Below are 24,705 nucleotides of genomic sequence, written 5' to 3' on the forward strand. Positions count from 1 at the left end.
CGTGGATTAACGAGGTGCCTTGATGAGGATGGTAAGAGACTCCACCCTTCAGGCCCGCACGTGAGTAGGCCACCCACCCTGGGTATTTTATTTACCACCACTGTTTATCCAATTACAATATCCGGAAATTATGGTTAGTAGTTGTGGTGTTATAATCTTTAGCAGCATGTCAGGGACAATGTGTGGTGCAAGTTGCAATGGCCTTCTGTCAAGAGCCCTGGCACTTTTTTTTTTTTTATATATACAATTTAAGCACTGCCCTAGAGTGCACTGGCTGGCTGTGTGGGTGGGTACGTGGCTCTGTGTGTGTGTGTGTGTGGGTGGGTGGGTGGCTCTGTGGGTGGGTGGCTCTGTGTGTGTGTGTGTGTGTGTGTGGGTGGCTCTCTGTGGGTGCAAATGCAATCGGTCTCGCATTTGAGTGATTAAGCTATTGACATTGTAAATAACAATGCCGTTTCTTTTAATGTTTTAAAGACAAAAACATAATGTCATGAGCAATGCCAATAGCTCTAACTTTAACAATGCCGAGACCATTGCATTGTAAATGCTTGTTTTTGGTTTGCTATGCACCCTGATGGTAGAATAATACATTAAAACATTTTAGCATCGGGACCTTATGGCATTTAAAAGAATGTACCCACTGCTACCTCCCACATTAAAGCGTTCTTCACCTCTGTTTTGTCAACAAATCCTGGCATGCAGTTAAGGCACACCTGTTTATTTTGTATTTTTTTTCCCTTTTGTTACAGAGTCATCAATACAATGCTAGTGACGTGTGCCGTTTGCTGTTATCTCTTGTAAGTGTAAACTTTACCTCTTCTAATTCGGATTGTACTGGTATCCTTGGCGGCCACTATTTCTGGTGTGCCAGACGAGACTATTTTTGCACTTAAATGGTTTTTTTTTTCCCTACCTCCTGGCAACACATTTATACCGAGGAAACATCATGCTTCAAGTTAGTAGGCTCAGCAGTTCTCTTTTCCTTTATGCTTCCTGCAACTAATAATCCTGGATTTATCATGTATACAGGTAAACACAACAAGAACTGGAATGTAGAGAAACTAGACGGACTGAATGAGTTAATGGCATTCGCTTGAAGTCAGTTTCAAGTCTCAAGGTCCTCTGTGTTTTTTTTATTTTTATTTATTTTTGTCTGATTACCTTCTTTGTATTGCAGTCTTCAGTGCATTTACCTGATATAACACCAAATGATGCATGGTATTGCAAGTCCAAGCTTTGAACTTCAGTTACGGAAGTAAAAAACATTTCAAGTAATGTTTACCCACATAGTAGCTTCTCGTGTATGCAATTGTAGTTTCAAACCCGGCACACATTGTTCATGCTGAATAGTGAGACCAAATTGTATTCTGGTGAATGTGTCTATGCCAGATTATTCCAAACAGAAAGCTGCAAAGGCTAGATTTAGTACAGAAGTCGTAACAGTATATATTTCTGTTTTATTTGGTCGCTGTACTGTTTAAATACTCTTCCAATGTAAAAAACATTATGTTGGAGCAGGAGGGTGAAGGAGCCGTGAATGTTTTTATGGCTTAATATGTATTTAGTGTCTTATTGAACCAATTTTTCTACCTCCTGTACTTTTATGATGCAAGTGGTATCCTTCAGAACACCTTATTTAATGCCTAGAAAAACGTATTCTACCGAATTCATGTTCAACAAGTGTGCTTTAAAAAAAAATGCATATGTGTGTATCTATCTGTCCCAGTGACTGTCACCACTGGGTAATTATAGTAAGGCTCATGTTGCCATAGGAAATTTAATTTCTTGTGTTGCTAATTAACTTTAGCACTGTTTGACGAATCTTCACTTAACGTTCCCAAAAAAAAAGTGCTACTTTTTGACTAGTTTGTGCATCGAAAGTTTTGGAGTGATGTGTCAAGCAGTTGGCGAAAAACAAGGGGGATCCCAAAACTCATTTCCCCGTTGCAACAAAAACTTTGTGTATCTAGGGAAGTTTTGCTTCTGCAGATCCAGGCTGAGATGTGATCGGCTGCCACCACCTTCACCAGGAAGTTGTGGCAGCCCGAGCCCCATCGCCGACTTATATGCTATGTCCCAGGGAGCCCACCTCCGGGACATAGCGGTTTCCCTGCTTGCTCCTGCTTCGAAAATGCTCCCACCGACTGAGAACAGACTTGATATCTGTTTCCCTGCCCACTTTGATGTGGGCAGGGAAACAGATCAAAATATTGCTCCTTCCTGGGGCAGCAGCATTAGTAGCTGCTCCCTCCGGGCGGGAGCAATTCCGGCTGCATGCCGGGATCTGGCTGACATCATGGGGGCCCCTGGGGCTCCCCCACGGCCCCCAGTGAGTAAATGTGAGTGCCCTGGGTGGGCACCAGGGCACCCACCTTTAAAAAGTGCATACCACCGAGGTTTGGGTCCCCAGGGCAGATAATGGCTCAGGAAGGAAAGGTCCCCCTCCCCTTAATTTTAAGTAGTGGCCCTTAGGGATGGGGTCCCCAGGGCCTAATGAGGCTCAGACAGTGAGGCCTCCTCTTTAAAATGTATATGGCCCTGGTTGATGGTGTCCCCAGAGCCAGGCCCTGTGGCCCACCCTCCGCCGCTCACGGCCAAAGGACATGTGGGGTTGGCTTCCTTTGGCGGGGGAGTGGGGATTGGATTTATGTATGGTGCTTATATATTACTTCACGTTAAACCCCTAGAAACTCACTGGAAAAACCAAAAGTTAAAGTGATGTTATAGCTAGTTGAAATGTTGAGTAATAACGTGACATTTGAAACTCCTTAAAACCACAGAAATTGACCTGTTGCAGTTATCTCAAGTAACTATAGCTCATGCCCTAAGGTAACAATAACTCGCACCCTCCCCAAGCACTGCTAATTACCTCACATATTACATCTCCCATGACATTATTGATAATGTCACAGCAACATTTGCAGTGAAATCATTGATGAGAACTGTGTATGGCTGGGGTGCGAGTCATAGTTGCGTTAGGGCATGAGCTGTAGTTACCTGAAATAACTGTAACAGGTGAATTTACGTGTTTTTAAAAGATTAAAACTGTTACTAAACAGGTCATTTAAATTTAACGTTACTTTAACCTTTGCTTTTTTTATTCAGTTAAAAGAAAAAATATATATATATATATATTCAGTGAAAAAACCATAGGTTTCACACATGTTATAGTTAGCTGGAAATTTTACTGATAAAAAACCAATGAAATTCCCCCGTTATAGTTAGTGCAGGCAACTATAACTCACGCGACCGCAATCCTCTGCTGATGACATGTGTCTTTATGAAAAAAAAATATTTGTAATATATGTATAGCTAAAATTTAATGGAAGAAGACATGGGCAAATAAGTGTCTAAATACAGTATTAGCATCAGCAGAGGATTGCGGTCGCGTGAGTTATAGTTGTCTGCACTAACTATAACGGGGGAATTTCATTGGTTTTTTATCAGTAAAATTTCCAGCTAACTATAACATGTGTGAAACCTATGGTTTTTTCACTGAATTTGCAAGGTTTTTTAAATGCTAATTCCTAACTATAACGTGTGTGAAACCTATGGTTTTTTCAGTGAATTTGTACGGTTTTTTAAATGCTAAGTTACTTTACGCCATTCGTGGCGTGCGCGCCCACTTAACGCAGTTCGTTCCGTGCGCGCACGGTGCGCTTCTCGCAACGCGCGCCCACTTTACGCAGTTAGTGCCGTGCACGCACGGTGGGCACGCGGTGCGCTACGCGCACCGCGTGCCCACGTTACGCTAGATGGGCCATGTACGCATGATGCGCTTCGCGCACCGTGCGCACATGGAGGACATATGATGCGCTTCGTTGTGAAAGGTAATATTTTAATTTTTCACATTTGTTATATGCCATGCACAAAGGGTGACCTTCGGGCACCATTTGCACATGGGGTGGGGAGAGTATGGATATTTTTTTTTTTTTTTTTATTAATTTATAGCGTACGGTAAGGGTAATCGGCAAAATTATCGAAAAAATTAAAATTCCGTTTTTGGCCTTGGGGGATCTTTGAGGACTCCATCAACATGGCTAGGTGCTTAGGAGCTGTCTAAACAGCCCCTTTACATGTTTTTTGCCTTTGTTTTTTAACCCCCATTCTGACTGCGAGAGAGAAAATGGCGGACGCCGCTTCCTGGTTTCGACCGATTCGAATGTTTACTAAGATCTAACAGCCAATCAGAATCGCGCTCGCGCACGGCGGCGTGCGCGTACGGTAAGCGCACCGTAAGCGCACCGTAAGCTGCCACAGATATATATATTGATTTAAATGCTATTTTCTCAGGAACTACTGAACAGATTTACACCAGACCTACAAAAGGCACTTCCTTGACCTGTAGACTACCTCTCTGCCAAATTTCAAGGAACTCTGTTCAGCGGTTCGGGCTGTAGCTGTGTCTAAAGGTCCTATGGAAAAATGCATGGGAAAAACGCGTTTTGGGACCCCCCTTTTATCTCAGCCCCCGCTTGACGAATCCCCCCGAGACTTTCAGGGTAGGAGCGGAGCGTAGCGCCCAATTAGTTTTGAAAATTTCGCGAGGATTCGTCGACCGGCGCCAAAGTTATTCCAAATAGAATGTTGCGGTTTTCCTATGGAAACAGGGTCCTAACTAGAACTACCTACTGGCGACCGCCAGTAGGTAATATATATATATATATATATATATATAATGACCTTAACCTCCACTTCACATCAAACATTAGTAAAACCACCATAGTATTCCTGGATGTTGAAGTATATGTGGAACATGAAAAAGTGGAAACTAGACTAACTAGAAAGCCCACGGCTGGAAATGCAATCCTACATGCGAACAGTGCACACCCCAACCATCTAATTCAAAGCATTCCCTATGGCGAACTTCTGCGTATTAAAAGCATATGCAGCCATGAGGAGGCTTTAAAGCAAGCTCAACAGGATTGCATTAAAAGATTTAGATCTAGGGGATATAGTAAAAAATGTCTGGACAAGGCTCTCACTAAAAGCAATTTGAATGATAGAGATAAGGCATTGGAAAAGAAAGTACAGCAAAATTTCCCCAATGACACCGCTAGTGACTTTAGGTTCATCTTAGACTATAACCAACAGCAATTGACAGAAAAATCATTAACAAAAACTGGTACCTTATAAAACAAGACCCCATTATAGGTTAATTGGTACCAAGGAAACCTTCTATAACATATAGAAAAGGAACATCAATGAGAGACTCGCTTGTTGATAACGACCCATGTGGCACACCAGCCAAGGGATCTTGGCTGGCACAAAGACAGGGATTTTTTAAATGTAAGACCTGCAAAGCCTGTCAGCATGGAGTGTCTGTAACAAATTGCTCTACTCCTTTTGGCGGCCCCAATAAAGAAATTACAAAAGCTCTAAATTGTAAGACAGATTATGTGGTTTACATATTGGAGTGCCCGTGTAAACTAAGGTACATTGGTAGTACTATCCTACCAGGTCCTAAAAGGGTGCTCCAACATCTACGAGCCATCAAGAACAATGACCAGGCGTACCCGGTAGCGCGTCATTTTTATGAAAAACATGAAGGCAACTCCAAAGATCTCAAATATTTTTCATTGACTCTGTTCCAAGGAACAAAAGAGGGGGTGATAGGGAGAAATCCCTTAGACTATTGGAGATGCACTATATCCTAAATTTAGACAGCAAACATCCTAACGGCTCAACAGTTCAGAGGAGTTGCATGCTAGTCTATAAGTTACAAAATAAAAATAAAAACATTTTTATGAATATTTAAAAGCAGTATTCATTAATTTGATAATAGGATATACAAGTTTTATACATTATTATACCAACGCGTTACCAAACTAATAATGTTTTTTACCCTGATCATAACATTCTATGAGCCGCCTACCACTATATTATATCAACTAGATTCTTGGTATAAATGCAAATACAATATTATTCTCAACTATTCTCCGTTGAGTGTTTCTCCCGCTTCAAAATCTCTCTTAAACACTATAGTTTCAATCACCTTGGTTTTAAGTAGGTTGAATTTGCAAATTAATAATTTTTTATATATACAATTTTTCAGTATATATTTTTTTATACATACATAAATCTTTTTCTTTACTTCCCCGTTTTCCCTCCCTTCCCCTTTTCGATTTAGATGTCTGGGCACCAATTCTGTTCAACATACAATCAAATTGTATTTGATATGATACTAATAGACATTATGTCTGATCAAATCCAACATATTATAACTTATAAGGCCTAGAATTTATACAACTCCACAAATGACGAGGTACTGAGAGAACAAACACAAAATACTTTGTTCCTATGACATGATTCCATCAGATTTTGGAAAAATATTAGATCCATGATGATTTAGATATTTTAACATACATTGTTTAATATTTAATATTTATTATGTATACTTATATAGTTATTTATATATTGATAACATATATATATATATATATATATATATATATATATATATATATATATATATATATATATATATATATATATATATTACCTACTGGCGGTCGCCAGTAGGTAGTTATAGTTAGGACCACGTTTCCATAGGAAAACCTCAACATTCTATTTTGAATAACTTTGGCGCCGGTCGACGAATCCTCGCGAATTTCTCAAAATAGGTGGGGCGCTACGCTCCGCTCCTACCCTGAAAGTCTCGGGGGGGATTCGTCAAGCGGGGGCTGAGATAAAAGGGGGGTCCCAAAACGCGTTTTTCCCATGCATTTTTCCATAGGACCTTTAGAACGAGCTACAGCCCGAACGGCTGAACAGAATTACTAGAAATTTGGCAGAGAGGTAGTCCCTAGGTCAAGGAAGTGCCTTTTGTAGGTTTGGTGTAAATCTGTTCAGTAGATTCTGAGAAAATAGCCTTTAAATCAATATATATATCTGAGCCCGCTTACGGTACGCTTACGGTACGCTTACCGTACGCTTACCGTAAGCTTACGGTGGCGTGCGCGAGCGCGATTCTGATTGGCTCTTAGATCTTAGTAAACATTCGAATCGGCCGAAACCAGGAAGCGGCGTCCGCCATTTTGTCTCTCGCACTGAGTGTTGTTTATCAAACATGATGGCCAAAAACATGTTACGGGGCTGTTTTGACAACTCCCTCCCACATAGTCATGTTGAGGGAGTCCCCAAACATCCCCCAAGAGCAAAAACTGTTTTATTTTTTTTTCGGCAATTTCGCGGGGTACGCTTACCGTACGCTTACCGTAAGCTTACCGTACGCTTACGGTAAAAAAATAAAAATAAAAAAAACACTATCCACACTTACCCCACCCCCTGTGCTTTTGGTGGCCGCAGGCCACCAAATGTGCAGGGCTTATTAATAGAGAAAAAAAACGTAATTTTGGCAACATGAAATTATAAAATCGAAAAAAAAAAACCACTATCCACATTGACCTCACCCCCTGTGCTTTTGGTGGCCGAAGGCCACCAAATGTACAGGGCTTATTAAAGTTGATAAAAACCGTGCACGGAACGAACTGCGTTAAGTGGGCGCGCACGCCACAAATGGCGTAAAGTAACTTAGCATTTAAAAAACCGTACAAATTCACTGAAAAAACCATAGGTTTCACACACGTTATAGTTAGGAAATAACATTTAAAAAAACCTTGCTAATTCACTGAAAAAACCATAGGTTTCACACATGTTATAGTTAGCTGGACATTTTACTGATAAAAAACCAATGAAATTCCCCCGTTATAGTTACTGTAGGCAACTATAACTCACGCGACCGTAATCCTCTGCTGATGACATATGTGTCTTTATGAAAAAAAAATATTTGTAATATATGTATAGCTAAAATTTAATGGAAGAAGATATGGGCAAATAAGTGTCTAAATACAGTATTAGCATCAGCAGAGGATTGCGGTCGCGTGAGTTATAGTTGCCTACAGTAACTATAACGGGGGAATTTCATTGGTTTTTTATCAGTAAAATGTCCAGCTAACTATAACATGTGTGAAACCTATGGTTTTTTCAGTGAATATATATATATATATATATATATATATATATATATATATATATATATATATATATATATATATATATGTTATGTTATTTGTTTTACCATTTAAACTATTGTCAAATTTGGATGTGTATTTATTTACGTTTTTAGCTACATATTCGGAATTGAGCATTCATGTCTCTCTTTTATGTGTATTTATGGCTATATTTTGCACATTGATAATTCTATCTACCTCAGCCTATTGTGGGAAAATCTATGAAGGTATCGACAACTGTAGTTACTTGAAATAACTAACAGGTGAATTTACGTTTTTTACATCATTTATATACTCCAAAACATGTGTAGTTACTCACACATATACTAGTGAGACATTCATTCACTCACCAACACACCCAAACGCACACTAACTCACCCATACAGCCCTTCCCAGATGTACTTTTGAATCCATACAACCAGTGAATCACCCACTCAGACATGTATGCACAGTCACACACACCCCCACCCACCCACTCAGGAACTCATACAGATACTCAGACAACAAATCAATAACCCATATACACACACTCATGTAGCTACTCACCAACCCATGCAGCCGCTTATACAACAACTGAGACACTAATACAGACTTTCACACAGTTTAGTCACTAACCCATACATTCAGTATCAGTATCACTCAGTTATACAGTCAGGCACGCACCTACTAAATAATCCATTCAGGAACTTGTAAATTCACTCTTTCTTCAATATACCTTGGCATAGATATATAAAAAATATTTAAACTTTACAGAAATACACATTCACTGGATGATGTCATTTGAGATGTCATCAATGATGTCACTGACCATGTCGTGAGTGATGTAATATGTGACGTCATCACCAGTGCATTGCCGGCGCGCGAGTTATAGTTAGCTCAACTAACTATAACGGGCGAATTTCTCTGGTTTTATATGAGTCAAATATCCAACTAACTATAACGTCCCTGAAATCTGTTTTTTTCAGTGAATTTCTAAGGTGTTTTTAAATGCTATATCGTCTGTAAAACCCATGGTTTCTTCAGTGAGTGAATATATATATATCACTTAAAAACCATAGGTTTCACACATGTTATGGTTAGCTGGACAAAAACCATTGAAATTCCCCCGTTATAGTTAGTGCAGGCAACTATATCTCACGCGACCGCAATCCTCTGCTGATGACGTCCGATATTACATCACTGTATTTAGACACTTATTTACCCATGTCTTCTTCCATTAATTTTTAGCTATACATATATTACAAATATTTATTTTTCATAAAGACACATATGTCATCAGTGATGTAATATCTGACGTCATCAGCAGAGGATTGCGGTCGCGTGAGTTATAGTTGCCTGCACTAACTATAACGGGGGAATTTCAATGGTTTTTCACGAGTGAAATGTCCAGCTAACTATAACATGTGTGAAACCTATGGTTTTTTAAGTGAATTTGCAAGGTTTTGTAAATGCTAATTCCTAACTATAACGTGTGTGAAACCTATGGTTTTTTCAGTGAATTTGTACGGTTTTTTAAATGCTAAGTTATGTATTTATTAATATTTTTTTTTCCTCAGGTTTTTCACCGTGCGCGCACCGTGAAACTTTTTTGTTTTGTTTTTATGCGGTAATATTTTGGAACTCTATCCTTTTTTGTTTTAAATTTGAAAAATATGTAATGTTTTATATCTTCCAAAAAAAAGTATGTATATATTTTTTTGTTTTTTGTTGTTGAGAAAACTGAAGTCCCATACCGGTAGTGTACCAAGCTCCATCAGCACGCGAATCCTATCCGCCATATTGCTAAACTCGTAAAGGATGCGCATTTCGTATCCGACAGGTTCGTGGCACCGCGTCCCGCGTAACATCATATCCGTATGTGGTCGCGCCAGCGGCTACTTTGGTATGCGACGGGTACGCAGTACCAAACCGCGCCTTACGTAATCATTGTATCACACACCGATTCAATAATAAGAGTCAATAGTTTGTGCTGCAGTAAGGTAGGGACACTAGATGTGAAATAATGCAGAAAAGATTCTATCGTAAAACAACCATAACTTGTGGTATACTAAGATACAGGCAGTAGATCTGAAATAATGCACAAAAAGATTGTATCATAAAGGGTCTATCAGGTCTTGTGCACTTAGCCACATCAAAAGCATTCAGCATGTGCACAGCCAGCGATGATGCGTGCTTCAGGCGGGCTGTACTAGGAGCAATGTCTGTTGCCTACAACACTACATCATTTGCAATAGCGACTCGATCAGAATTGTGAACACTGCTGTCTGCAGTGTAAATTGAAGGCAGTAGTGAGCACAGTCTTCCATGAATACTTTTTCTCACGTCCTCTTCACAAAATACAACAACATAAATTACACAAAACTCTGCAATAAATCAAAACAATTCAAATTGCGATCTCTGCTGTCCACTGTGTACACTGTTATTCAGTGTTCTTTACCACTACCAAGAAGAATTTGGTCATTATACTATACCTATAAGTCATCTTAAAAAAACTTCTTCAAGCAAGTATACTAAAAGGCTATTATGTATATTTCAATAGACGTTGTAGTTAGTTGCCTACTGGATTCTGTAATTAAACAATCCGCACTCAATCTGAATTGTGAGCCCTGCTGACCGCACTGTAGGCCAGAGGCAATGGTTATCAACGCCTCACAGCCACGTGCCGTTGGATTCGAAAGCACGCAGTTGGCTGTACCTGATCGGAGTGGGTACACAGAAATCATCACAAACTTTAACTTCTGATATCCTCAATCACAGAACCAAGACCCCGTTTTACTGTTCCGACTTGCTGTACCACGGTGTACTCCACCGACTGCAGTCAACCAAGCCCAATAATCATGTGCAGCAGTTAGCTACGGAAGCACAGAGTCTGATGTACCTCAACTGAGGGACTTCTGTGAAAACCCACAAGCAGCAGGTAATATCGGACATCGTCCATTCTGGGATCAAGACCCCGTTCCACTGTTTGGAACTTCTATACCGCGGTGTACTCCACCGACTGGTGTCAACCAAGCACAATAATCATGTGCAGCACTTAGCTATGGAAGCACAGAGTCTGATGAACGTCAACGCAGGGACTTCTGTGAAAACCCACAAGCAGCAGGTAATATCGGACATCGTCCATTGGAGGATCAAGACACCGTTCCTCTGTTGGAACCTAGAGTTGCTTGCACCTGGTCGAAGGGAGTAACTTCATCTCCACTCTCAGATGTAGTTCTGACATCGTCCATTGTGGGATCAAGACACCTTTCCACTGTTGGGACCTAGAGTTGGTTACAGCTGGTCGAAAGGAGTACCTTCATCTGCACTCTCAGATGCAGTTCTAACATCGTCCATTGTGGGATCAAGACACCGTTCCACTGTTGGTACCTCTTCGACTACTGTGTTAGTAGTATACAGAGCACTTCACGGTGCTGGGCCTCAGGCTGGGCGCTGTCTGCCTGTGTCGCGGTAGCCAGCGTTGATCTCAGGAGCCTTCCCAGCTTGCAGACCTCTGCTCAAAAGCTTCCGCCGGCACGTGGTGGGCCCTCTTTCACATACGACGGTGTCGAAAGGTGAACTGTGGGGCATATCTGCGTCGCAGCGGCCATGACGGTTTCTGGGTAGCAGCAGGCTGAGAGCATTATTCCCGCAGCCACCTTCGCTCACGGCGTCAGCCTCGTGGCGGTGTAAGCTGCGCAGACCTGACAGACATGTTCGCAATTCCGGAAGAGAACCACTCCCAGAGAAACGTGTCATTTATTCATACCCCTACGCTAGCCTTGCGTGCGCCGAGCCAGCCCACTACGCTAAAGATTTGGGGGAGGGGGCACGTACGCGATATGTTTTCGTAATCTTCCCTACTAACTGTACTATCATGGTTGCGTCCACTGTCGACTTCACTCAATAGACAATCAGTGTATGTTGACATGTAAATGTCTGTGCCCTGCATACTCAAGTCTGTCCGGCACATCCCCTCCACACTTTGCATTGTATACTTTTATAATCGAGAATCACTTGCCACCTTCGCACATACTTTGCTCCCATCTCTCCCCGCATTCTGCATTGTGTGGCAGAGGCGCCATGCCATGTTTGGTTTGTGTACATGGCTAGCCACGGTTCCCACAGTACATAGTGTTGTTGTGTCTGCTAGGTGTACATGTTGTTTGTGATGTTGTATGTGATTATATAAGGTAGCGCGTTTATTCGCGAGCAGTGGTTTCTCCCATTAACATATCGCTGTCTTAAAGAGGATACCAAAGTTTTTCTCACAGGTGAAAAGTGGGACCACAATGGCAGTCATTCATTACTATGCAAGAATGTCCAACTGCACGACGCTTCTAAGCTTACAGCCCCCAATCGTGCGTGCTTTCTTAAAAGCACGCCAACTCCCACAATCAGACCAACATTCACACAGCTTTCTAAAAGCAGTTATCTGCTTCTTAATAACATGGACTGCTACGCAATGTGAGCTGGCATACCGTATGTCCTTACTGTTTCAAACCGGATAACCTCCTCTGGCAATCTCTCTTCCCCCCCTCACAAAGTAACTCCCAAAGTTCAACTTGGCCTTCAATACCTACTTTGAAAACAGATTTTGTTAAACGGAGCAAACAAAGCGCTTTTGTTTCAAACTGCAGTGTCCCTCACTTCTCCAAGTAATTTATCGACAGCAGATAGCACAAACTTCAAGTAAAATACACTCCCTTTTAAATACGAACCTCCCATTACACTTTGTGAATTGTTACACAATTTTCAACACATCTGACATTTAAGGTCTGGCACACTTTAATATTGTCTCCTCCGGCCTTCTCACAGGCTTTCAAACAGTTTTTAGTCTAATACCAGACTTCATTCATTCGATCATTTCTGGAATAATAGCAACAGTGCCCATAATTCTCGCTCAGTTTGCGGCCATCCTACTACTATTTTAGCTTGTTAAAAACTGCTACTCTCCCTGTGGTAACAAGCATGTCCGACAGAATACGCCTCTATGCGAAGCTACATCAATACCGTGAAAAAATGGAACAACTTTTCGGCTGCCTGCCTCTATCAGTCTATCTATTATCTGAGCCAGCTACAACATGACATTTATTTACACATATACAGCATGCGTGCAACCATCTTTTTATTGCAAAACTTGCCCAATCGACTGGCGAATGGATCTATGCCATGCCAACATCTCAGCAAATGCTCCCGATATCCAGCAGGTAATGGAGTATCTTGAAAACCATAAACTTGATTGTTCGGGCAGTGGAGCAAATGGCGGATGCAACGCAAAAAGGTATCCTGGCGGAATGGGATTTCTGCGCAGCCACGAAAGATCACCTGCAATGTTCGACCTTTGACCAAATCGCAGATTGCCTGCCAATTCAAATTGCCGCTCCAATATTCGAGGAACATTAATGTCCCATCGAGGATATGAATTGTATCGCTTTGCTTTTCTCACACGATGGCAACAATCGCCTCTTGGAACACTACGCATCTCAAGCCGCTGAAGAACTTCCGGACTGCAATCTCCAAGACTTTTAAGAAATTCACTTTATTCTTGGATTGATTTCCCCCCCCCCCCCCCTAACTTTTTTGACTTTTTCCTATTAAAGTTTTTAATACACTTCAATTGAACTATTTTCATATAATAACTTTCTAAGTATGCTTAGGCATTTGAACTCTGTTTTCATTATTGGCCCTTACCTCTCCACACTAACCAGGTATGGTTAATGTATGGCCTATGCAAATACGCTATTTACTTGCTAAATTAGCCTAAACCCGACATCCATTTTGAAACCATATCTGTTCTTTGTACACACGTCTCTCTGCCTGCCTCTTATCCACGAAGCCCTTTCACACAAATTAGCTCATCCTTTGCCTCTGTTCACGAACTGGCGATCAAGATAAAAAAACACAGCATTGTTTAGGAACTGGTTGGCACAGTGTGGTAATCGTATCCTACCTTTTATTTTCATTCTACAATTTACAGTCATTCATGTCTAATAGGTATTGTTTGTGTCACATGGAACTGTAACATGTAATGTGGAATTGACTGATGCAGAAGCTTAGCTTTGAATACAGCAGAAGCGGTTGGAGTTTGCCTCAGCTGGATGCCTTAGCTCTTGCACCAGTGGTTCCATTTATGGCACTTGTATAAAGACACTTTTTATATAACTTGCAGCCTCCATCGCTTTATCGCACACAGCCACTTTCTTAGACACACCTGATTTCACTATTTGTCTTCTGTGGCATTGCAACATTCTGCATTATATTCTTCCCGATTATTTCTTTATTCTTGCTTGCTAAAACACTCCATTTGTTTCTTCAGACTGGTAGGGGTGAGTAGTTTGCTTCCCACTCCCGCTATAGTCTAAACCCATACTAACACCACTCGCACAGCTATGCTACAGCAGCCAGTACGCTACAGCGCCAGGAGCACATCAGTTTACAGCAATCAGCTCACGGTTTCATCCCTGAGTGTACTAGCACCTCACCTCAGCACCATCTCACTCTGGTCAAAACAGCACTTTCACACCGCTAGGGGTGAATACTTCACTTCACACTCCCTGTATAGCACACCCTAACCACCCCACAGAGCTCACACCGCTATACTCTAAACCCATACTAACACCACTTGCACAGCAGTGCTACAGCGGCCAGTATCCTACAGCGCCCAGAGCACATCAGTTTACAGCAATCAGCTCACGGTTTCATCCCCGAGTGTACCGGCACCTCACCTCAGCACCATCTCACTCGGGGCAAAATAGCACTTTCACACCGGTAGGGGTGAATACATCGCTTCACACTCCGTGTAGCACACCCTAACCACCCCACAGACCTCACAGCGCTCCTACCCTCCTCTTTCCTACTCTTTTTGCCCTTTTTTCTCCTTACTCGCTTCAGATGAATCACAAAATGGCGGCCAACACTTCCTAGTTGCAACCGCTCGCAGCGCTCACAACCAATAAGCAGCAAGCTCGTGCTTGTAACGCCTCAGCCAATCAGATGGCAGAATTCCCAAATTTCGATATCTGTAAATTTCGATATTTCTCAAACTACTTAACGGATTTACACTAAATAAACAAAAGCATGCTTTCTAGACCAAGACCCTTCTCCCTGCCAAATTTGGGGTAATTCCGTTCACCCGTTCGACCTGTAGCCTTGTCTAAAGTTTCCTATGGAAATTAACGTGGAGAAAACACGTTTTGGGATCCACCTTTTTTCTCGGACCCCCCCTTGACGAATCGCCCCCAAACTTCCCACATAGGAGCTGATATGAACAAAGAATTAGTTTTGAAATTTTCATGAAGATTCATCTAACGACGCCAAAGTTATAAGCAAAACAAAAAATGCACTTCCTATGGCAACTTGGTCGAGGATGCAAAGAAAGAATGCTGAGGGGAGCAGAAAGAAAGCCAGAGAAACTAGAAAGAAAGAGCTTGATACTAGGAGAAAGAGAAACCTTAGAACAGAGACCGGGGAAGAAAGGAGAGGTAAGAATGATAACGGAATACTCAGCGCAGTCTTCTGAGGTTTTCCAAATCTTTCGGAGGAATTGGAAGGTCCTAAAATCAGACCTCATCATAGAGCCACACATATCAAAGAACCCCTTGATGATCTTTGAGAGCCGAACCTCTCCTGTAGGTTAACTAGTGAGGAGCCACTTCTCGAAGAATCCCAAAAAGAAAGATATCGTAACAGGGTTCTATCCATACATGAATTGCAAGGCGTGCAAGAATTGTAGAAAGGTTAAGGAATTCACCATCCCGGGCTGGACAACCAAAAGGAAAATTAACAAACTAATGAATTGTAACACTGATTTTGCAGTGTATTGTCTGACCTGCCCATGTGAGCTAAATTATGTGGGGAGTACCATCCATCCGACTAAAAAGCGGGTACTTGAGCACATGTGTGCTATAAAGAACCGGGATGTTACTTATCCGGTGGCACGCCATTTTCAGGAACACCACAAATCTAATTAGAACCTCTTGAAGTTTTTTTTGTATCGATCAGATCCCCAAAGATGAAAGGGGTGGGGACAGAGTAAGGAAACTCAGGAGGCTAGAATCAAAATACATAATCGAATTACAAAGTCCGTCAGGCTTGAATAATGAGGAAGAGTTATGGATAAATATTCCATGAAGATAACAAAGGAGGTTTTGTAAATATATAAAATAATAAAGAAGGTAGGAAGAAGTCTGCACTGAAAGCACAGTTGTATATACGAAGGAGAGGGGAACTGTTTATAGTAATGATTTAAAAATGCTTGCAGGACATGAATTAAATTTAAAGCCACTGTATAATTCATGGTACACTGAAATATTGTTGGGTAGTGGTGTATTAAGTCTCTGATTGAAGTACTCGTGAAAATTATCCCATACAGGGCATTATAAACGGAATAGAACAAGTCTTCAACCTGAGTGGGTGCCATCACAGGATAAGAGTCTAAAAAAATACATAAATACCCATTGCCCATTCAGGGCTATATTAAAAATCAGTTGTACAGGATGTAAATAGTTGTATATAGGCTGTACAGAATGAATGCCCAATATGCAATTGTAAATAACTAATAGCAGATACCATGATTGAATTAATGAATTGTATGGTTTATGAGACATCTTCAGATGGCCGCTGTTGAAACCATAGGGGCTGCTATGCTTTATATTAACCCCTGGTTGCTTTCTACACGTAATCTGAATGAACTGCTTTCCACTTTCTATTTTTATGATTACATTTTTTTTTAAAAAGGAAGAGTACTGTTTACCCGACCGACATTGACGAAGGCGTGTAGCCGAAACGCGTGTCTGGTGTTTTTTGTTTGTGGCTACACTAAATTAACAGAATATAAATCCCTCAGTGTGTGCCTCAATTGTGGTCCGTGGTGAAGGGCCAATCGAAGGGGAATATATATATATATATTTCTCCAACCGATTCCCTGCTCTCCTTGGAATCAAAAAGGCATGAATTCCATTTTGTGAGTGCAATTTTCTATTTATTTTAGTGCATAGCTGCCATGACGTGTTTCGAACCTACTGGTTCCTTGATCACATCTTTTTACTTGCTTATAACTTTGGCGCCGTTTGACGAATCTTCACAAATTTTCCCCCCAAACTGTTTTCCTGATTCTTGTTGTGCATAGAACGTTTTGGGGTGATCTGAGAAAAAGGGGATGGGGATCAAAAAAAAAAAAGCATTTATCATGTTAATTCTTATAGGGATTTTGAACATGACTACAGCCTGTACTGCTGAATGGATTGACACCAAATTTGTCAAAGCTAGATCTTGGTCCAGAAAGAGCTCTTTTAAGGTAGAGCCTGAGCAGCGCATTCACTGCTCTGCGAGGCATTCTGTATAGGAGTATGGACTTGAAGCACTGCCCACACTCTGCCCATATTTGTAATTGGCATGTCATTGTCCTTCATAAATGCTGGCTTCTGACTTGTTAATAGGCCTGTTAGTCCCTCCTTAGTACCGCCTTGTCTTCATTTGTAACCGACCTTGAGGACTGGCCCTTTTACTTCGGTTATACGCTACGTCTTATTTAGTCTGGAAGCCCTATTTTCTTTAATGCGTTTCTCCTACTGCAGGCACTGCATGCTTTCCTGCAGCATTCAGTGTGCCATGCGCGCTTTTACGGGGTGCTTTTACAAAAAAAAAAAGTGTTTTTTTGTTAGCTTGTACTGCGTTTTCACTTTAATAATGGCCTAGGACCTTTCTTTAGAAACTGTCTGCCTAAAGAAAGGGGTGTGGCCTCTAACGTGAAAGCGCAGCATGTGGCGCTTGCAAACAACAAGCATTTGCAATGCAGTAGGTCTCTCGCTTTAGAAACTTTGACCTATTGGTATTGTAAATGAGAATGCCTTTTATTATTGCAGGTTTTTTACACACATAAATAAAAGGCATTGTCATTTACAGTGTCAATACCTGAATCTCACAATTGTGAGACCTGTTGCATTGCAAATGCTTGTTGTTGTTTGGTGTAAAACCTTTCAGTAGTTTTTAATGTATTAAAGGAAAAAGAAATGTGTACATGTGGGCGCAACCTAAGTACAGATCTCATGGTGAGATCCAATTGGCTGTCAACACTTTAACCAGAAAGTGCTGGCAGCCATCTTGCGACCAATATACATGATGGTACCCCATTGACATGTTGTAGTGAATGGAAGTTTTGGAGAGTTACAAAAAAGTAGAACGCATAAAGGGTGATAACAGATTTAAGTTGCAATATAAATTATTTGTTGATGGTAACATACTAATTTTAGGAATTGTGGTGTGTTCTAAGATGACTTTTCCCTGTGAAAATAACCTTCTGCTGGGATTTCATTCATCATCTTTGAGAGAAAACTGCCTAACTAGAGGTAATGGAAGGTGCTCCAGAAGCTAAAATGAGAGCATTTTTTCTGTAAATTCACATTATCTTTCTCAGCCATATGAAAATAAAGTCTGACATTCTCAGTAAATCATGTTCTTCCAACAGTTGATTCCCTTGTGTTATACTGCAGCCTCCCAGAGTGTTCTATAAAACAACTAGTGCGCTAACAGTGTTACTTATGACAAAACTATGGCACACATGAAGCCATCTTGATCGAATCAAACTGAAACTTAAAGCATTTAATTTAGAAAGGAACAAAATGAAGGGGTTTATTTTGTCATAGAAATTATGGTTAGTGCTGTAGAAAGAAAAATTAGGAAACGTTTTAAGTGAGTTCTCAAATATCTTCCTCTTCTATTTCATTAAAACATTCTGACATGCAGACTGGAACATGCACTTCCAACACCAGCAGCAGACTACCAGTTGACTTCCTGGTGAGCAGAAGCATTATTTACTGTAATGAGTAACTAGAGTGCTAACATTTTGAATTTATGCAAAAAGTGTGGCTCATCTGAACACCATCTTGATGGAATCGAAGTGGAAAACTGAAAATATTTTCTACTGAGAATCCTGCAGTGAATGAGGGAGCTTAATAACAAATAAGTCTCCCAAGATGGCCACCAGAGAAAAAAGAGCCTAAATGAGGCATGGCATGAGTGATGTAATATGTGAGGTCATACACCGTGCATTGCGGAATAAAAGTTAGAGTTGGCTCAGGTAACTATAACTGCTGAATTTCACTGGTTTTGTACGAGTGAAATCTGAACCAAACTATAACGTTCCCGAAACCTTTGATTTTTCCCAGTGGGGAAAAAAATATATATAGACGTTGACATGGGGTTGAAGTTTGGTTGTAGAGCTGGGGGTTAGTAGTTTCTTTGGAATGATTTCATGTTTTATTTTTAAATGCTACCTGGCTATGTTTTAAATGCCAGGCCATCAAACACCCCTTGCTCTCACATCTTACCGTAAAACTCCTCCACATTTAACAAGGGCAAGCTCAAGAGGATTTGGCCTAACGGCTAGTGCGGTCTGCCTCAAATATGGGGAAGCGGGTTCGAGTCTCTGCAAGGACCCTCATCATCCTGTGATTCCGGGCAAATCACATAATCTCCACGTGCCTAACACAAATGAATGTGTCCTCATGTAACGCAACTGGTGCTCGCGTAAAGCGCTTTGATACCGGATACCTTCGGGTCAAGTTTGTGCTATATAAAACTCTGAGGAATTTTTTTATTTTAAAAGCCATTCGTTTTTATCTACAGAGACTTTCACAATAGTGAGCTTCCTTATTTACACCTATTTGTAAGACGGTCTCAAAGCCACCAGTCCATTTGAGAAATGTCCCTGGAACAAGAGCACTGTCCCGAGCTTGAACCTCCTCTGCTTCCAAGACAAACCTATCAAATCAGTAAGCATCTGGCTACATGGCTTTGCTTTCCTGGAAGAAGAATACTGGAAAGAATGACCAGGTTGGCAACAGCCATACATGGTGCCCGTTTACTCCATTGAAGGACAGCCTCAATTAAACCCACTGCTCTACACAATTTCTTACAATTCCATTGTTACCTACCTACACTTCATCAAAAATAAATAATGCATTTCTGTTTGTCTAACTTTTCTGCACCATTTATTCCCCTTTTCACACCTGCTTTGCTGCTACACCACCTCCGAATAATGCAAGGTGGCAATAGTGTCCGCAGTTTGCCTTTTATGTTTGTCATAACTAGATCATACTTTCACTTATGATATTTGATTGACCATACCTCTGATGCATGACCTCTTGTGTCCTTTTGTATTCACAACAAATATTTTCTGGTACCCCAGTTGGGCAAGATTTCACCAAACAGGGCTCCACCAAAATTAAACAAATTGACTGTGTGTAAATCTTAACTAAATAGTTCTAATGGATGGCAAGAAATGTATCCTGACTTACTACGCAGATTAATTTTAAATGAAGCAAGCTTCTGAATAAAAAAAAAAAAAATTGAAAAAAAAAATAGAATCAAATTTAGAAGCCCTTTACTCCACTGCCTTGTCACAGTGGGGTAGTGTATGCCAGGAAAGCCTAATTGCGGTTTCCTGAGCATGTTAATAGCTGTTAATTGTCAACTCTTACATAAGAGGAAGGGGCACTGATGTAACAGGCAATCGTGCTTAGTTGCTGTAGGCAAAACTGCTGACACTTATTTTCTCTGTTTCACAACCCCCCAATGCACATGTCCACTTGCCGGCACTGCCTTATGCCCCTGCTCCACAAATTCAAGGAGCTTTGAATGCAAGCAGGCCATAGGTAATTATCCGGCTTTTAATCGTCCCAGTTTAAGCACTGTGTACATAGTGTCAGTCTATCTCGGCTGATTCCCATTGCTTTGTTGTGGCTCTTACTCCATTCCAGTTCCAAGGTCTTTTGCTTTGTTCAATTTTGTGTATACATTATCACATATACGGTTACAGAAGAAACCTATGGACCACAAGATTCATATACTCTGTAAACAAAAAAGAGCAATGCCTCATCTGAGGGGTTTTCTCAGTTTTGTCTGTGGTGTTTGAAAATTGTCCATTTATAAACTGTAAAGGTCACAGATTCATTGCAACTCTTGGTATGATAGGCATTACTATATAGTTTGCCCTTTATATGGTTCACCATTACTGTTGGATGATTGACTCCTTCCGAATATGGGAGATTTTAGATTGTTCACAGGTAATCGTCTGTGTTGTGTGCTTTACTAATGCATACTGTTAATCCCTGGCCATTGTTAAAGGTCAGTCAGACAAAACATTGTAGCCAGTCTATTGTCCTCCAAAGGTTGCTTCAGAATTGACATAGGATTTCAAAAAAGCAAGTGTTTGATAACAAACCTGAAACGGGTACCTCCTTGGCTTTTTCTCAGGATTTTAGACTTGCGTGGTCAACTGACTGTTGAAATGACCCTAACATGTGCCTGTGAAATGTTTAAATTAATGTAGGCGTAAGCTGTTTGTGCATTTATTTGGAGATTTTACTGTGTTTGTTCTTTATGCATTTTTGGTGAAAGTTGAGTGCACCAATGCTTTTCCCTAATCTGGTTTGTAGTGTGCAATGAGCATTTAAAGCATTCTTAAACAAAAAATGCTATGTCCTGAAAAGCATACTTCATGTTAAATTGGGGTCTTTGGAATGTTTTTGGAATGTTTTTAAAAGTAATCTGTAGTATTGGTTTTGAGATTTTTCAGATACTGTGTAGTTTATATATCACATGAATTGAGGTTAGTTGAATCCGGATTCTCTGTCTGCTACAGGGAGAGATGGCTGAAATGTAGGAATGAAAAGAAATGCCTAAAACGGTAATCTATGAAATTTGGTATTCGGAGCACATCTGTATGGTTGGTTATAGGCATGAGCTCAATTAGGATCTCGCTTTTCCTTTGATCTCTAGCAGATAGTGTTGGTTCTCAGCTTGGGTTTCCAACGTTTCTCTTTTGGGTAGAAACCACTCCAGTTAATTTTCTCATAAATTATTTCAAGCGGTTCGGCTTTCTTGCCTGGTAATTGAACGCTTTTCTTTGTGACTTATGAATCTGAAAAACAATAAGGGGAAGTCTACAAGTGCACAAATCTAGGTTTGTGGTGCATGTGTTGAACCAGTTTACCAACAATGTCGCAATTGTAGGGTAGCATCTCTACTGAATTTATTTTGTGCTGTAGTAAGGCCCTTGGTAACCGTCTCGTTGTAGAAGGTGTTGTGCAAGGGTAACAGAATAGATAGGGCAGCAGTGTAGAACTGACACTGCCAAGAAAAATGAAAGTATTGGAAACCAAACTAGAAGCTCTGAGTTTACACATAATCCAGTTTCCTCTTGACAAAAAAGTTTGCGTTAGGATCCAGTCACTTAAAATGTGAAGATAGTTTATAACCAATTATATTGTGCGTTGGAATTTCTGGATTAGTGTTGTACACACTAACTTAGAACAGTGTTATTTTTATGTGCATTTCATTATTTTGCAATAATGCACAATTTTGTGATCTCCCGCAAAAACGAAGGTATTTAGTAGTCCCCAGTTCAGCGCCTGGGTGAACAGCATCACTTTCAGGAGATGACCTCCTTTTATGGTGTTTGCCAGACAGGACAGGAAAAGGCACATGTATAATTTATGGCCTCTACAGCCAGGGAGGGAGCCATAATAGTCCTATTTCAGTGGAGAGAGGGTAATGCAGTTTTATATGTATATATTTTTTGGGGAAAATATATTTATTCAGGTTTTCAGAAGAATACAAAAAATCATTGCATTATTAAGTATTTTCACAATATTAGATGGGCTGGCATGACCGAGGTTTCCCAGTAAGGTTGGAGGGACCAACATCAGGGATCCATATACATACAACACTACATGAGGGGGATCTCGTGTAAGGCTGAGCTTTTTGTGGTTCTTAAGTGGACCCACCAGCAGTAGAAGGGGCCAGTTAAATTATTTTGGAGTCTTCAATACAACACAGTGAACGGTGGCTGTCCATGAACTCGCATAGACCAAGGTTCATGTAGTGCTCAAACAATTGTACTTGTAAATTCAGTGCATAGTTTTCAGCGGGATATGTGTTAAATCGGACATTTTATTGTGTTCGCATAACTTGCCCCCGACGTGGATTCTTCAGGCTGTTCAATACTCTAATGCAGTTGCACACAAAATGTTATAGTGCTGTTGATTTGCATTGGGGCCCTTTCTTCCTTTTGTGCGTTAAAAATCCTTGTAATGTGTCCATAAATGTTTCCGGGGGCAAGCATGTATTCCTGAATCCAACTGCATGACCCAGTATATAGTAATTCAATCCCTGGTGGCCCAGCACTGTACTGCATGGCTAAACACATATAAGGCCCGAAAGGCAAGACCTATTGGCTATGCCAATGCTTGTTTGGTATTGAATATGCACTGAACAACGTGTACGTTTGAGGGTGGGTGCATTCCTTGTGTGCATTTCATGCCAACTAGTGTTTGGATTTCTCATATTTGGTGTGTGTGTGTGTGTGTGTATATGTATGTGTGTGTGTATATATATATATATATATATATATATATATATATATATATATATCTATCAAAACCATACTTCTCCTCCCTCCTCAAGAAGTCGAGCCCACACAGGATAATCAGGGGAGTCACGCTTTAATATCACCTCGGCATGACGCGTTTCGGCGCAATGCCTTTCTCAAATGCCGCATACAGGTGAGTGTTTGTCTGTTTCCTTCATTAAAATACCAGGTGCCTCATTAGGATTGGGTGAGGCGGTAATGGGCGGGGGTGATGTTTAACGAACCCGGCAATCCAAGTTCGTGCAAAGCAGCCTCACAAAGTCAGTGCATCCCAAGTGGGCAGGGACTGCTTCCTCCCTCCGCCCACCGGAATCCAAGCAAGGAAAAGCACGATTTCCCTGTTCCTTTCATCCCGCCGCAGGAGTCCCTTTGATTTCCCCGAACGCGCCACCTTAGTAAGTGCGCATTCAATTGCAAAGTTGCAGTCCAAATCAGCTTGGCGGGGCATGTCTTGGGAAGCGGTGGTTCGGCGTTTTCAAAATGTTTTTGAGAGAACCACACTGTTGCCACTGGTACCACCGAACAGCTTGTGGGATGGGGGCTCCAAGTGTGTTTCCGGGGGCAGGCATGTATTCCTGAATCAGACTGCATGACCCAGTATATAGTAATTCAATCCCTGGTGGCCCAGCACCCGGGATACTGCATGGCTAAACACTTATAAGGCCCGAAAGGCAAAACCTATTGGCTATGCCAATGCTTGTTTGGTATTGAATATGCACTGAACAACGTGTACGTTTGAGGGTGGGTGCATTCCTTGTGTGCATTTCATGCCAACTAGTGTTTAGATTTCTCATATTTGGGGGGGGGGGGGGGGTGTGCGTGTGTGTGTGTGTGTATATATGTATATATATATATATTACCTACTGGCGATAGCCAGTAGGTAGTTATAGTTAGGACCACGTTTCCATAGGAAAACCTCAACATTCTATTTTGAATAACTTTGGCGCCGGTCGACGAATCCTCGCGAATTTCTCAAAATAGGTGGGGCGCTACGCTCCGCTCCTACCCTGAAAGTCTCGGGGGGATTCGTCAAGCGGGGGCTGAGATAAAAGGGGGGGTCCCAAAACGCGTTTTTCCCATGCATTTTTCCATAGGACCTTTAGAACGAGCTACAGCCCGAATGGCTGAACAGAATTACTCAAAATTTGGCAGAGAGGTAGTCCCTAGGTCAAGGAAGTGCCTTTTGTAGGTTTGGTGTAAATCTGTTCAGTAGATTCTGAGAAAATAGCCTTTAAATCAATATATATATCTGAGCCAGCTTACGGTACGCTTACCGTAAGC

At 41.1% G+C, this 24,705-nt stretch overlaps 1 protein-coding gene across 1 annotated transcript in view; it reads left to right on the forward strand.

Annotated features, from left to right (window-relative positions):
- The window catches only part of ATP6V0E1 (ATPase H+ transporting V0 subunit e1), a 222,188-nt gene that overhangs the window by 9,927 nt on the left and 187,556 nt on the right, over positions 1-24,705 (forward strand). The window contains exon 2 of the mRNA XM_085618082.1: positions 750-797. Within this exon, the coding sequence (XP_085474208.1) occupies positions 750-797 (48 nt within the window). The remainder of the gene's footprint in view (positions 1-749; positions 798-24,705) is intronic.

This window comes from Triturus cristatus, chromosome 7 (assembly GCF_964204655.1).
Source record: "Triturus cristatus chromosome 7, aTriCri1.1, whole genome shotgun sequence".
In the NCBI taxonomy this organism is placed as follows: Eukaryota; Metazoa; Chordata; class Amphibia; order Caudata; family Salamandridae; genus Triturus; species Triturus cristatus.